Genomic DNA, 17,109 nt, shown 5'->3' on the forward strand with positions numbered 1-17,109 from the left:
CTCCGGGCGACCAGTAATCCTTCCTTCATGAAACAAGAGATGCGAACATGTTACCTAAGTATTTCTACCATGCCCGCGAAACCTGTTAACTACAAACAAGAGATTAAACCGTAAAACTTTATTTTAATAATATTCTATCAAAAATAAATATTTGTTTCAAAATTAAAGGAAAACCAGTTTTTATGATGACCCACCACACCTAATTTCAACAATTAATAATCTCTTTCATTTAAATTATTAATACAACTATATAAAATTGTTGTTACAATTTATTTGTTTGATTTCAATTTGAAGTAATTAATTATCCGACTGATCGATGTATTATATTGACACAACAGTTAAATGAATTGTTAATTAACGCATTCTCATTTAATGTAAAGGCAAAAACTGCCCGTGTGAATCGGTTTAAAAGTACCTAACATCATATATTATGTAGATATTATGTACTGTGTTTGCGAGCATGAAATTGCGTTTTACTATTATCTCTTTATTATATTACCAGAATGGACTATTATTACCAGAATGGACACGGTTCCGCAAGGCTTACAAGTACTCCAATGAGAAAAGAAAAAAACGGGTTAGACATCAGAAAAAACAATTCGTCAGTGTTATAAAAAAAAAAAAAAACAAATGTAAGTCAATTCCTGGCACAGACTTATAAATTTAATACATATTGGCAATTTTATGATTGCAGCCAAGTTTAATTACGTTTAAAATAAAATACCACATATTTTAACGGAAAGTGTTTGCACCTTAAACTTGTAAAATATTTTTCAAACACATTTTAAATTATTATGTAAATATGTAATTTCATGCTCTAAATAAATACCAGTATTTTGTAGGTTTAGTGTATTGAGAATGCTAGTGTACTTGAAATATAATTATAAATATTAATTAGATTAGTTTTTATGCCGAGAGTTACGGTACCCCGTGAATGAATTTGTCAACTCTGTGGTGACGTCCACCGACCTGTCCGCCAAACCATTTACGCTCTTATTGACTTGGCACTAGAGTGTTTTTTTCAGCGTGCTCCTCACCCCCTCGACCCTACCTGGAAGAATGTCGGATCCCGTACTGGCCGGCTAGCCTCCTCTGAATATGTTTGTCTGTCGCTTACTTTACCGCTTGTCGCTATGCTTTACATTACGTCCTTGCGCTCTAAAAACCTTCGAACTAAGGTAAGGTGACAGCCTTTCCGTTCACAAGTGCTCGTTTCACATTTAGCATGTTTTACGATCTTACTTAATTAGATTATCGTGTGTATTTTTTTTTAATTCGTACTCTTGGATAATCTGTGCTGCCACGGACGAATATTGGCGCGCGTGGGACGCTTGCTCTATGATCACGCGAGTTTCACATCTGCACGATACAGCATGATCCATATCCGATTCACACCGGCTGTAGCCGATTTCCGGCGGACCGAGAGAGCCTGCACAGACATCGCGGATTAGCTTTACGCCTAAGCACGAGTGGAGATGATTTAATTAACTTTATTAATCGTAAGGCTTCCGAACTAACGACAACGGTTATCGCTCGCTCGCTTCTCTCATCATTGTGCGTGTTTGTTATCGAGTTTATTTTTGCTTGCGTTTTCGTCAATCTGATGATTGGCTAGATACAATGATATGCGCGTTTGAAAAAGGCTTTACTTATATATACTCCGATGAAAAACGAAAATTTTTCAATAGCTTCATTCAGCTACAAAGTTTGCTTTCATAATTATCGGTAAATTTCGTATAGAATATACCTACTGAATTTAAGAGAAAAAACTATTAAAATTTATATGTCAGTAATCGATTTTATGACATAAGTAATACTGGCCATCAAACATCGATAGTGATAAATCGGTAAAAAGAGTTGCCAATCGTAAAAAATATCGAATACGACAATGTGAGAGCGAGCGGTTTGGTGAGGAGGTTAGCCGGTGTGTCCTACAGTGGGAGTGGGGCTGCGAGGGTCCGTACTCCGGGGTGTACGCGGCGCCAGCGGCCGTGTTCCGCCTCACGTTCCTGGGATCGGTCGAGGTGGACGAGGACTCTAGGAGAAGGAAAAAACGACTCAAAAAGAACATGGTCGAGGAGGCAGTCACTAAGATCAAGGTGGTTTGGCCGACAGCTAATCCATATGAATAATTTGTTATTATTATATCATTTTAATGTTTAATGTATCAAAGCGTTGGGTCCACATCCGAAATGCATTATTATATATGAAATTTTCAAAAATAGGATCCTTGATATTTTGCATGTCGTAAATAAAAAATTACCAAAAAATATACTGTATAGGTAAAATATAAAACATAAATATGCTACGAAAAACAGCCTTAATCATTCGTTATTTGTGTTGAATATTGCATATAAATGTTTTTCATGAATATATTTAGCAATGATTAATAGTAATAGCGTAGGCTTATCGTCTTTGCGCTGTGATATAACGACCACTCGCCATATACCTATATAACTCGTTTTTTTTGCGTAAACTTATATGCGTTTCGTAATTAAGTAGATTTTTATTGTAATTCCTATCTTATATTTATTTAAATTAACAACACTTTTTATGATTTTTCCTTATTGCTCACCCATGGATTTTATTAGGCATTGGTAAGTTAGAAAGAACAAAATTTACAGTTTTACTGTCAACAATACACTAAAATACAATACATACATACATACAATAATACAATACAATTAAAAAACGTATCGTGGTTAATGTTTTACATGGACAATATTTATGTCACTGGTCACAATGTCGGTGACACAGCCAATGCGCTGCTTGTCGCTAAGGTCTTTTTTTAAACCTCGAATAATAAAACTGTTGGTATATCTTCCAATGTTATGCAATTATAGATAAGCGAAGAAAATTGGCCAGGGTCCGCAGATCCGCAGTATATTCCAACAAAAATATTGCCCACCATACCTGTTTCGATTTAGATTGCGGAGTCACGAATTGTGGAATTACATCATTACATTTTGAGACAGAGAAAGTATCGATATTGCATGAAATACAACTTTTCAAACCGGGGAACGGATAACCGCATTGTGGCGGAAATAAAAAATATGGTGGTACCGACTCGAGCGGGCTTATAATGCGCCTTACGAATAATGTTGCTTGCCGTCTATATCAAGTTACATTACTAAACCTATAGACATAACCCGTTTATTTTTTCGCCGGATCGCGCCTCTGATCCGGCGGGTCGCGACTCTGATCCGGCGGTAGATTCTGCAAAGCACTACTGTTGCTAGGGCTAGTGTTAACAACACTCGCTGAGGTTCAGCCCGTGAGCTCACCAACCCGTCTGCGCGTAACTGGAATAGCCCCTTAGGCTACCATCTATTAAATAGGGGAAAATATTACCATATTAGTATTACCAATATTATTTCCTTTTTGGCTCTATCTGTAGGTTTTACTTTAAAAATTAATAACAAAATCTGCTCGCAAGGGAGACACTTAAAATGCTTTATTAAATTTATTGTTTTCATTGCGAAGGCACCCGAGGGCGAGAACCAACCGAGCACAGAAGTGGATCTATTCATTTCAACGGAAAAAATAATGGTTTTAAACACGGAACTGAAAGAGATCATGATGGACCATGCCCTCAGAACGATATCGTACATCGCCGATATAGGGGACCTGGTGGTTTTGATGGCGAGGCGACGTTTCGTTCCGCACGAAAACGATTCCGATCAACCGAAACTGAACCGTACGCCGAAGATGATATGTCACGTTTTTGAGAGCGAGGAGGTGAGTCAATTATAATCGAAAAAGTTCACTTCGAGTAAAACAAATTTGGAGTCTCATATTTTGTAAGAAATAAAAATGAAACCCGCAAAATTATAATTTGCGTAATTACTGGTGGTAGGACCGTTTGTGAGTCCGCGCGGGTAGGTACCACCTGCCTGCCTATTTCTGCCGTGAAGCAGTAATGCGTTTCGGTTTGAAGGGTGGGGCAGCCGTTGTAACTATACTTGAGACCTTAGAACTTATATCTCAAGGTGGGTGGCGCATTTACGTTGTATATGTCTATGGGCTCCAGTAGCCACTTAACACCAGGTGGGCTGTAGCTCGTCCAACCATCTAAGCAATAACAAAAAAAAAGTTCAGCTGGTATCGCGCGTATTGTGAAGTCGGTGCGGTATTTCGGTGTAACACAATATGTACATACAGAAATGGGACCCAGGTCTACCTAACACTTTTTAATACTCGTTGCACAGCAGTTGTGTTCCTTGTTGATTTCTTCCCTCTGCTCGTTCTGCTAATTCGCAACATTTATTGCTGATGGCCCTCACGGGTGTTTACCCCTGTTCTGACAATCTCCGGACTGTAGTATTGGATAGTCGTCGTCTAAAGGCGCATAGCGGTATTAACACTGTGGTATTATGAGCTTCTCTGTCTATTTGGCAAACGGTCTGTAAAAAAAATGAAAACGCAGAACGTACTCCTGAATATATCCCCCCTATAACGCGGTAATATTATAACGAATATCGGCATATAACCCTTGTTTTTTGCCATTAAATATGTGGATTTCCTGCAAAAAAATTTTTGTGCTGTGAAATTTATAATGATTAATTTGTACCTACTTTGGCACATCTTTGCGCATTAAGTCAACTATTAAACAATATTCGATGTAAAACTCTCTTTAATGGGAAATGTTAAACTTCATTCATAATCATTTATACATATAAATAAAATAATAAATAAATATTTACTAACAATCACGCCATGTTGACTGGTCCCGTGGTAAGTTCGGAAAGAACTTGTGTTACAGGTACCAAATAACGGAAATAAATATAAGATTTTTATTATACACATACATTTATTTAATATACATCCATAACCCTGGAAAATATATTTTTATATAATTTATCATACAAATATCCTCCCTTGGCGGGATTCGAACCCGCGACCCCCTTGTGCAGTGACCATGTCACTTACCACTACACCAGACGGCCTTAGATTCAGCGAAACTTGTATAGTTTAAAACAAATTATACTAGCTTTTAGTTTATTAAGCTTACTTATGTTCTATCTTTGTGCGTGGTACGTAAACGCATTCCCATTTCATGTTTTGGTTAATCTAAATAGTCTTTCAATAATAGGGATTAAATTAATCATATAATAATCACAAATTAATGATTTTTTAAAAGATAATCCAAAATCGTATTATCGTTTTCTACTAAAACTACCAAAAAGTTGCCAGCCTAAACTGAAAATTACCGAAATTTATTTTACAGGCCCAATTCATAGCGCAGTCGATTGGCCAAGCGTTCCAAGTGGCCTACATGGAGTTCTTAAAGGCAAACGGAATCGAAGACCACAGCTTCGTCAAGGAGATGGATTATCAAGAGGTGCTGAATAGTCAGGAGATATTCGGTGATGAACTCCAGATGTTCGCGAAAAAGGAATTGCAAAAAGAGGTACATAGCTTGTTAAGAGCTTGACACTTCAAGCAGGGCCATCATATTGTAGAATATTTTGAAAGCTTCAAATAATTTTTAGGAATCTATCTATCTATATATATAAAAATGAATTGCTGTTCGTTAGTCTCGCTAAAACTCGAGAACGGCTGGACCGATTTGGCCAATTTTGTTCTTGAATTATTTGTGGAAGTCCAGAGATGGTTTAAAATGTTGATAAATATGAAAATGCTCGGAATTAAATAAAAATAACAATTTTGTTTTCCCTTTGATGTGTCCCCCGTCGGACGGATTTCTTTTGTTTGTGTTAAGTTTATTTTATACAAAAGTTTAGGTCTTTTATTTATCGATTGAGGCACTAAGAGGTCTGCCGGGTCAGCCAGTAAATAATAAAAAAAATGTAGCTTTTTTTTTAACAAACGGCTCGCAAACAAAATTCAGTCGAAAGATAAAGCTTGTTGTAATAACAAGTTGTCCCTTCAGGTGGTAGTACCGAAGACTAAGGGCGAGATCCTGGGCGTGGTGGTGGTGGAGTCCGGGTGGGGCTCCATGCTGCCCACCGTGGTCATCGCCAACCTCGCGCCCGCCGGCGCCGCCGCGCGCTGCGGACAACTCAACATAGGTACGTCCCCGGTAACCGTACTCGTCGAACTCGACAAAGAGGTCGGCGTGCAACCTAACCCATGCATCAGCCCGCTGAGTTTCTCGCCGGATCTTCTCAGCGGGTCGCGATTGCAATCCGGTAGCAAATTCATTCGCGAAGCAGCTGCTCTTGAGTTGTTAGGTCTCCTTCGGAGGCGCTAGGGCAGCTGTCAGCAATTCCCCCCGCCGATCCGGCAAAAACTCAGTGGGCTGTGTCTATGGGTTAATTTACTCGTCGAGTCCTTCGTCGCAAGTGACGGGTTCGGCGAGGACGGTGACCGGTGCTAGAGGTACCTAAAAGCACTGTTAATAGATCACTATAAAATGATTTGATAACTTAACTCTGTCTGTCTTAACTCTATATTCTGATTAGTTTTAGGATACAAAAAGACGATATTCATTGTTGTTTCGATTTGTTATTTAAACATTTTTATTTTGTATCTGAAACTATGTATGTATTGATTTAAATGAGGTTCTGTAATTTTTTTTTGGTTCTAGATTTACCCATAATATTTTTATTTAATTTCAGGCGATCAAATAATAGCAATTAATGGAGTAAGCCTCGTCGGTCTGCCTCTGTCGACCTGTCAAACTTACATAAAGAACTCTAAAAACCAAACTGTAGTGAAACTTACCGTGGTACCGTGCGCTCCCGTCGTTGAGGTCAAGATAAAACGGCCGGACACTAAATACCAATTAGGCTTTAGCGTTCAAAATGGTGTGGTGAGTTTAACTTTTATATAATAATATACTAATTGTCCCCCAGTAGTCGAAATTTGACTATAATTAGTTGAACATTATTGTGATTCTGTTGTCAAAGGCTATTATTAACCTTCTATAATCACAGATTTCGCCAAGATTACACTATAGACAAATAATATTAAAGACAAACAATATTAATCTATTCTCAATTTGACAAGACTTTAAATAATAACAAAAGTTTAACAATAAACAAATGAGTATACATGCGTCTGTGTGTGTTAAATAGTAGTGTAATGGTAATGTGTGTAATTGTTTTTATTGATTTCGTGTATTTTTTATGGATACATTAAAAATAATTACCATTCTACACTCCTCTATATTCTCTATAAGTGAGGGAAATTTCATACTCCTCCGTAGGCGCAATTTTCGTAAAAAGGGGTACAAACTTTTTACTTCACGTATTAATACATAAGTATTACATACATTACATACATAGTATGTAGTAAATGTGTTCGGAAATTAAAAAAAGGCGTAATTTTCTTTAAATTATATTATTGTTATATCTTTGTTAATCTCTACAGATATGCAGCTTACTCCGCGGCGGTATAGCGGAGCGCGGCGGCGTGCGCGTGGGACATCGCATCATCGAGATCAACTCGCAGAGCGTGGTCGCCGTGCCGCACGAGAGGATCGTCAACCTGCTCGCCACCTCCGTCGGAGAGGTGAACGATTTTGTCCAACAAAATTTTGTATTTTACAGAAAATCACGTAGACTCTTTGTGCTCTGTTACTATGCTCAAATAAAAATGAAAAAAAACTCACGTAACTTTTTAAAGAACGTGTTGACAATTTCATCATTGACATTCAAGTTTGTCTGTCACGATTCTACCCGGTCCTGGCACAGGATTATTAATTATTTAATATAATCTATGGTCAGTGTTAATCGAATTTGACATTTATGATACTTTTTTAAAAACAGAATTCAAATCTGATCGATGCGGATTGGATTGACAAAAACTGTATAATATTCCAAATCGCCACTTCGCCAAATCGCGACTTATTCCGTACTGTTAATATTATAGTAAATAATGTACCTTAAAAAAATACAATGCTCATTAAAGAAGTTGTATTCGTGTAATCGCATTTCAGATCTTAATGAAAACGATGCCGACGTCGATGTTCAGACTGTTGACTGGCCAGGAGAATCCGGTGTTCATATAACCGCGCGCGCCGACCACACACAAGTGCCTGCTTCACCCACACAGCCTCCTCAACCGCTGCAACTCACCCTCGGATCGTATCTTATCCTTAGAATATTTACTGTATTATTGTCATGAAAATTTCAGCCAATGCTTGCTGAGGTAAAATAATCTACGAGTATAGTTGCGGACAAGGCTTCTTTAAATTCCAAGTAGAGAACGTTGATACAAGCATCAGAGACGAAACGCATATGTTTCACTTGGCTATATACCGCAAATGATATAATTTAAGGTATACTTATTAATTTCAAGGCACAGAGAACGTCAAATCAAAATGGATGTTCATTATCACGTCAACAAAATGGCGACCCATTTAACATAGAAAATGGGTTACAATATTTTTTGTCATTTGGAATTTCACATTCTGCATACGAATCTACGTTAAAATGAATTTTGAAGACAGCGCCATCTGTTATTGTTTTCCTGTTACTAATTGTGTCACACAAACCGAACGATCCGAGGCTGGTGTAAGCTTTGCTGTCAAAAAATACTCAAAAAACAAAAACAATGTGATGTAAAACTTTTCTAAATGCTTACAAACGCTTTCGTGGCTACTAAAATAAGTACGTATATATATCGTGTAAGTTTAATTAAAATATTTGCTGCTAATTCTAAATGAAAGGAGATTACAATAAATATTTTTATGCTTTCATCAAATGTTGTTAGCAGCAAATATGAACGTAGCTCTTGCTGTTCGTCTCTTTCTCTCAATCGAATAGAATATAGAGTGAAAGAGACAGAAATCGTTCGAGGGTTACGTTCGGAGGTGATAAAAAATATAATCGTCATGACAATGTGTATACATACTCCACTTATGTATGTGAATGTGTTTTTGTAAATCAAATATCAAATTCACTCATATCTGCTTAGATATTAATTAAATATATTAAGTGTAAGTTGAGTCACTAAATGCTTCTCGTCAATACATTTTAAAATTCTGTTTGCTTTGATAAACAGCAATGTCTTAATTGAATTAATGAAAAATTTTATTTGATCTGAAAATAATACCTTATTTATAAAGTCTAAATCACACAATATTCTTCAAATCGTTACTGTTTTTCAATTATTAAAGTATTGTTTATTTGAAAAAGGAGTCACATTTTAATTCGCTATGTCTAAATTAACCAGTACGGCAATTGATATTTTAATAGAACAAAGTTTGATTTGATGCTGTTTTACAAGTACTTATTCGAATTGAATAATGTGTTACACAATCGTGATAGCTGGCGGACAACCATTTAAATAGTTCTAATGCTAATTGAACAAAATGCGGTTTGTTTTTAACGTTTTTTTTATATTTAATAACTGAAGACTGTAGAATCTCACCACCTCACCTGTGACGTAAGACGAAAGCTTCTTTTGTATTGTTTAGAGGCTATACTGCATTTAAACTGGTATACAGACTTGTTTCGCGGTAGGAATAGGTTGGACGGTGGTGACGACCCGTGCGGGCTCAGTTCACTCTACTATCAGGATCTGCTTTGTACTAATCAAATAGTTTAGATTGATTTGAATGGAATCTATTAGTACCTAAGTATTGCGTATTAATAAGTTCTCTCAAAATGACACTATTATACGCTTATACATGTAATAATATAATGCAAAATGTAACAGAGGTCTATATGTATGTTGAAAGTTTTTTTTTTTTTTAATTGCTAAGATGGGTGGACGAGCTCACAGCCCACCTGGTGTTAAGTGGTTACTGGAGCCCATAGACATCCACAACGTAAATGCGCCACCCACCTTGAGATATAAGTTCTAGGGTCTCAGTATAGTTACAACGGCTGCCCCACCCTTCAAACCGAAACGCATTACTGCTTCACGGCAGAAATAGGCAGGGCGGTGGTACCTACCCGCGCGGACTGACAAGAGGTCCTACCACCAGTAATTACGCAAATTATAATTTTGCGTGTTTCATTTTTATTACACGATGTTATTCCTTCACTGTGGAAAAGTGTTTAAAAATAATTAATAAAGCAGTAATGAATGGATAATAACGAGTTGTTGTACTCCGCAATTTTCGAAGGTTTACTGTCCATTGCTGCGGGAAAGCGATACCGTCAACAAATGCTTTCGAATTTACAGTATCTTTAAAATTATAGTTCCATACTTGGAATACAGGGTGAGGTCCCATTTCAAGCAGATTCATGAAAAAATGTTCATTTTAATTTAAAAAAAAACCGTATAGCCGCGGAGTACACATACTCGTAAATAAATCTATACCAACATCTTAGTCACGAACTAAAAAATCAAAATATTAAAAAATGTTGCCATTGTAAAATAATTCAATGCGTTATCAAAATAGAGATCATTTTTCTTTTTCGTAAGCCAAATACAGATGGACAAATTTAATATTTCCTAGAATGTATTTTGTACTGATAACTGTACAATTAAGTTCAGAAACGAATTTGCTTTATTAATGTTGAAAAAAATATTTAGTTTGTTTTTTTAAAAAACAGTAATATTCTATTTTAATTTTACAAAAATGCAGCAAATATTACATTGGGCAGATTACGATGTCATTGTTTATAAACTTGTTTTGCCATTTAGACGTAAGCAATTTTTATTTCATTTTTATTAATTATAGATTTTATCGAAGAAGACTGGGATTTCGTAGTCTTCGATTATTTTAATCTTGCGTAATTGCCATTTCATTTTAGTTTTAATTCACCAGATCATTCCATTATTTATTGTCTATGCTTTCTTACTACTTTAATGTAATTATTAATATATAAAAAAAGAATGAATGAAACACCATTTTATGTGATGAATTTATTATATAAAAAATATGCACCCATAGTTCAAAATGTATTCGAAACCGTAATATGTAACTTTTAAGGAAGGCCCTTTGAAATTAAATTATCTCTTTCATGCTTATAACATTTACAATGCTAATGAAAGAGAGAGGTATCTGTTCACGTTTTTCTGTTTTAATTCCCGCGGTTTCAACGGAAAAATTAAAATAATGAATCGACTAGTGCATATAGAATTATATATGGGAACTCTCAAGTAGCAACTCAAGAAAAAAATATATCATATTTTGTAAATTTTATAGTATTGCTATAGCATTAATATGTAACCCACGTTTATATGTAAATCCTGTGTTCTTAGCTAAGCTTAGCGCTCTGAGGACGAGTAAACTATATTTATGTATAAAATTTATTAATGACAGTATTTCTATAAAATGTATCGATAAATAATCGATTCGTAATATATATTTCGTAATCGATACGGATTGAGTTTAAACGAGATTGTTATGTAAACGACTTTAGATGTACCCCTTGTAATCGCTTCATGAACATTCCTCGAAAGTTCAAACTTTATCTATATTTCGATTCAATTCTTCTTTGCGATTTCGACCAGTGAGCTCTAGTTTTTTTTTTAAAACACTTCACCGATTTATATTTTTAGATTCTCGATTCCAATGTTTGTCTAAATAAATCGTGATGTACACAAAGACAATGCTGGAGTAACTCGTTTTTTAATAGATACATATATGTCAATATGTGTGAAAAAAAATATCACTTTTTTCAACCGGATGAAGGAAGGGGCGAGAATTCGTCGCCTACCTGGTGTGAAGTAGTTAGTTTTTTGCCTAATCGCTGATAGTCTCAAAGAGTTATACTAGCTCCTATAGGCCGGTAGACTCTGGGCTCAACAATAGCAAGAGCAGTACTTCGCTGAATCTATCACTGGATCGGAATCGCGACTCACTGACAAGATCCGGCGAGAAACTTTGTAGGTCAGTTACTGGAGACCATAGACATCACGACTTGAGTACTGCCACCTACATTGCGACATAAGGAGGAAGTTTCATTTGTGACAAATACCAGCCGTCCTATCCCCCTCAATCCGGAACAACCAAACTTTCTTATTAAACAGTTTTCTCTTTATATATCACCAATAGAAATTAATAAGAACTCACTGGTCAAGCTCCTTGTAAAATTTCCTTTCCAATATAGCTAAAAAGGTTAATAATGTATAACGTAATTTTATATTGCTAGCTGTTGTGAATAAGATTTTATTTACATTTATGAAACACAGATAATAAATAAATTAATAAAAAAAATAGCCTTTATCGTGAATGCTCGTGGTAGTTACACTGTAATATGTGAAATTATTGTTGTTCTCATTTCTAAGAGTATTATTCTAGTCTGCATTAAAGTTAAGAATAAAATGAACATACTGGATTATTGTTTTATTTTGACATTTTTTGAAGCATAAAAAAGTTCGTTGGATTTCGGTGTTGCTAGACTTCTGATACTCAGCTCATGTACTCTAAAATGTTCTTGCTCATATGAGGCCAAAGTCGCAATTACATTAAGCCAATAGCTCTAGCTACCTACAAATTTCCTAGTTGAAATGCCAATATTGACCAGAAGGTGCAGTCTGGAGACTTTTACGCTATATACCTCAGTAATTCTATGAATTCCTTTTTTTATTATTGCTTATATGGGTGGGCGAGCTCACAGCCCACCTGGTGTTAAGTGGTTACTGGAGCCCATAGACATCTTCAACGTAAATGCGCCACCCACCTTGAGATATAAGTTCTGAGGTCTCAGTATAGTTACAACGGCTGCCCCACCCTTCAAGCCAAGACGCACTAGTGCTTCACGGTAGAAATAGGCGGGATGGTGGTATCTACCCGTGCAGACTCACAAGAGGTCCTACCACTAGTGAAAAATTTCATTTTGGTACTATATAATACTTTAGAACCTTTTTGGTTTCGTAGTTAGCGACTTCTGTACTCCGAAAATCAGGGTCGAAACAGAACTCGACCTATCTGAAGATAATTGGCATCCGAAGGCGGATTCCTGCTCTTGTCTCGTGGCTACGGACTTTTAGTTGATCTATAATAGGAGAATTCTTGGAGTAATTCTTATGGTCAATTGATTAGAGCTGTTGAATGTGCAAAGATAAACATATATGGATAACCGTTTATAGAAACACCGCATGTTAAAAAGAGCATGTGTTAGGTGTACTATGTACCTAATTTTAAATTGACATAATATACACAAAAATAGAATGGACCTGACCTATGATCTTTTCAGTGGGTCGCTAATCCGATCTGGTGGTAGATTCTGCGATGCACTGCTCTTGCTAGGGCTAGTGTTAGCAAATGCTCTTAGATTGATCCCGTGAGCTCACCTAACCGTCCGCGATGAGCTGGAATAGCCCCTTAGGCTACCGAATAGGTAAGGAAAAAAGAATAAAATGGCGGACCATATATTTCTTCATAAGTCTCTAAGGAAAAAAATTCAACGGATTTTTCGTATGTCGGTTTTTTTTGTTATCTAAATATTTTAACGAATATTTTTTAAATTAAATTTACTCCTTATCGTAAAATAAATAGCTTCTGCGGGCCGAGAAAATAAAAAACGCTGCCCCAAAACAATATGCTTAGTTATGACGTAATTGAATGGGAATTTCCTCCTATTTATCTTGTATTACAATACTTTCGTAAACAGATGTGTTTAATAAACAAGTTTTAATGTAATATTCAGTTAAATTCAAATTTGTCACGTTGTTTCCTTACTTGTAACATGTGACTTCCAAGCCAGATGCATATTATTATTCTTTTTTACTTGACCAACGGCTTGTTTTAGGAGGATTTTATTTTATTCTTACCTAAGCTGGTAGCCTTGAGGGGCTATGCCAGCGTAACTTATATTGAAGTCGTCGTCGATAAGACGTCCGGTGCATTCGTGTTGAAGCGATGCACCGGTGTTCGAATCCCAGGCGGGTACCAATTTTCGTATTCAACGAATGTTCACGATTGACTTCCACGGTGAAGGAATAGCATCGTGTAATAAAAATCAAACCCGCAAAATTTTGATTTGCTTAATTACTGGTGGTAGGACCTCTTGCGAGTCCGCGCGGGTGGGTACCACCGCCCTGCCTATTTCTGCCGTGAAGCAGTAATGCGTTTCGGTTTGAAGGGTGGGGCAGCCGTTATAACTACTACACTTGAGACCTTAGAACTTATATCTCAAGGTGGGTGGCGCATTTACGTTGTAGATGTCTATGGGCTCCAGTAACCACGTAACACCAGGTGGGCTGTGAGCTCGTCCACCCATCTAAACAATAAAAAAAATATCCTTACAAGTAGGTGAGCTAACGGGGCTCAAACCTGACTACGTTGCTAACACGAACCCTAGCAAGAGCCGTGCATCGCAGAATCTACCATCGGACCGGAAACACGACCCACTGAGAGGATCAGGCGAGAAACTCAGTGGGCTGTGTCTGTGGGTTAATTTACTCGCCGAGCCCTTCGTCGCAAGCGACGGGTTCGACGAGAACGATGACCAGATTATGTTAAGACTTTTCCCGTCGGTTATACAGTTTCGATTTTAGCGTAATTTCTAGATTTTGGCAGGAGTATAGGTTTTAGTAGGTATCGATGTAGATTATGGTAACAGTTCCAGTCGGGCTCGCTTATTTCTCTAATAACAGAGAAGACGAACGATGTTTCCTAGTTCTTGCAGTTTGTCAGTTCTGGTATTGATTTATTTTCCTTTACCAGGCAGTAAAAATTACACTGTGTGACACAATATTTCCGTTAAGCCAACTGCGGTTTCAGCTTTCTATTAATATTAGCAATGAATATTTTTTTATAGTCTAGAATCTAGATATACATTGATTACTTTTTAGGCGGACCTTGTTTTGTTTACATTACTTCGCATACCTGTAGTAAAATACCTACACAAAAAATTTTTTGTGTCGCCAATTGTACTTTTTTGTATTTAATGTATCGCACTGTTTTTGTTTTTTGGTGTACAATAAAGAATACTCTCTCTCTCTCTCTCTCTCTCTCTAAAAATCATCTAATAGAATATAAGTTGTCAGAAATTCATTATCTCCGTTTAGTTTTTAACAAAAAATGTCGGTACACATACTTACTGGACCTGAAAAACAAGTGTCAAAGAAGGTAGGTACTTCGTTGTATGTATGAATAGATTTTTTTTTCCCTACCTAAGCTGAGAGCCTTGAGAGGCTATTTCAGCGTAACCCTAACGTTTGTAGGTGAGCTCACGGGGCTCAAACCTGATGACGTTGCTAACACGAACCCTAGCAAGAGCCGTGCTTCGCAGAATCTACCACCGGATCGGAAACGCGACCCACTGAGAAGATCCGGCGAGAAACTCAGTGGGCTGTGTCTGAGAGTTAATTTACTTGTCGAGCCCTTCGTCGCAAGCGACGGGTTCGACGAGAACGGTGACCGGTGCTTGAAGTACCTAAAAGCACCGTTAGTGGATCGGGAGGATCCGAGATGACGTGTTTTGGGCGACGTCGACTGCTTTGCATTCTGTCCGCAGGATCGGGAATGTAGTTACCGGCGGCCACGATGAGAGGGTTCTCATGTCGTGCCGCTTTATCGAAGTGGAAATAATTGAAGTGGGTACTTGTTTTATTGTTGAGTATCATTGTCTTATTGATTTGAACGTGTATTATAAGCCGCAAGGGTAGGTACTATCGTCCGTCCTATTTTTGGACCCCCACACAATATTTCGACCTCATGTCTCAAGGCTGTGGCGGCATTATCTTTTTATTGTCTATGGGCTCCAGTAACCACCACAGAATGGTCGCTTATTATTAATATACTTAGAGGAAATGTTTATAATAGAAAGTAAATAATCTTTCCGAACTGGGAGTTTTTCCTCAGTTTAATATAGTTTGACTTTGTTTAGAATAGGGTTGATAGTGCAGAGACAGTTCCCAAAAACAGTATTGAAGATTTGGAAAGTTCATTTATTATTATGTCACATTTCCTGGGATATGTTCTACACGATTCAGTAACTGTATTTTCCGATCGTTGCTTACCCTAATGAATAAAAGTTATTTGCCTACATCTTTGTTTCGCGTTTTATAGATAAGTATTTATTTAGCTATGGAATCTTAAAATTCGGACTGACTAGAACTTAGGACTGAATGCGGGAGAACGTCTAACGTCTTAACGTCTAATCTTTAAATAGATTATCAGTATGCATTAGTAATTTTCAACAAATAGCTTTGTTTTCAACATGTCAAAGATAAAAACGACCGCCAACATTAAACCTACACCAATGTCAGGCCGTTATCTGACAATTACCTTTGCAAGATCTTTATTGATTTTTCTATCTTTGAAAATACCAGCTCAACTTAAGTTTCATTTGATGAGGGGAACCTGGGGAACTAATTGTTTAATCTGTGGATTATTTGAGATAAATATAATTCCGTTACCCTTTTATGATCGCATTGCGCCAATCACCGCAATCTGTGGTCATCACTGCGTTAACAACTGCGCTGATCACTGTGCTACTACACACCTATTCACTTATAAAGTGTAGGCATTAAAAGGGTTTGTGCTATACTATGTCCTCATTCAAACATCAAATTAAGCAGGCAGGTATCATCAATGCGTACTCAAAACGTTTTACGGATAAATTCCACGATTGAGGAATAATGTTTTATACCATAAATTATTCTGGTAGCTATTCAACATCAGTTGGGCCGAAAGTTCGTGCACACATCTAATTGCAAAACCACAAACCTATTGTATCTAAATCCGGTTAAGTGAAGATTGTATTTACTTCGAAATTTCAAGGTTCAGGAAGATTAAAAAAGTTTTCTTATTAGAATGCAATTTATAAGTACACTAACAGTACAATGTATCTGGTCGATGACATCAAGAGCTACGATCTGAAATCAGCACAATGAGCGAAGACGAACAAATTTCAATAATTTATAACCCACAATCTAATGTACCTTTTTTTTTTTTTTTGGTCAGGAGGAAATCGCCGGACTTCCGCCCTCCACTGGGGATAGAGGGCGGAGCATGTCAGAGTCGAACTGACTAAAACCTCCTGTCGCTCAACAACCAACGTCCAAACCTCGCATGAGACAGAACTCATGAAGAGGCAAAGGGGGGAAAGTGAAGCGTTTAGTGCGGAGCACATCTCTCCCATCACCCTCCCCCTCGGGACGCCGGACCGGCGGTCGTCGGCGCCACGACCACCAGCCCTCTCGGTCGGCAGGCTATCCGAAGCCCGCCTAGATGACGCCGGTTAGAGTGAGCTATCCTACGGAATACCCCGCTGGACCAGAACCAGCGTGGGT

General features: G+C 37.3%; 1 protein-coding gene across 11 annotated transcripts in view; it reads left to right on the plus strand.

Moving 5' to 3' along the window:
• Positions 1-12,203, plus strand: part of LOC114244033 (uncharacterized) — a 178,886-nt gene extending 166,683 nt beyond the window's left edge. For 8 of the 11 annotated variants that reach the window (XM_089727272.1, XM_089727275.1, XM_089727276.1 and 5 more), the window contains 7 exons: positions 1,938-2,099; positions 3,484-3,738; positions 5,228-5,410; positions 5,894-6,032; positions 6,582-6,775; positions 7,336-7,476; positions 7,904-12,203. In XM_089727272.1, the coding sequence (XP_089583398.1) occupies positions 1,938-2,099; positions 3,484-3,738; positions 5,228-5,410; positions 5,894-6,032; positions 6,582-6,775; positions 7,336-7,476; positions 7,904-7,975 (1,146 nt within the window). In that variant the 3' untranslated portion in view covers positions 7,976-12,203. The remainder of the gene's footprint in view (positions 1-1,937; positions 2,100-3,483; positions 3,739-5,227; positions 5,411-5,893; positions 6,033-6,581; positions 6,776-7,335; positions 7,477-7,903) is intronic. The other 3 variants (XM_089727277.1, XM_089727278.1, XM_089727279.1) reach the window with 1 other exon arrangement.
• Positions 12,204-17,109: the final 4,906 nt, after the last annotated feature.

Source organism: Bombyx mandarina, chromosome 05 (assembly GCF_030267445.1).
Source record: "Bombyx mandarina strain Sakado chromosome 05, ASM3026744v2".
Taxonomy (NCBI): Eukaryota; Metazoa; Arthropoda; class Insecta; order Lepidoptera; family Bombycidae; genus Bombyx; species Bombyx mandarina.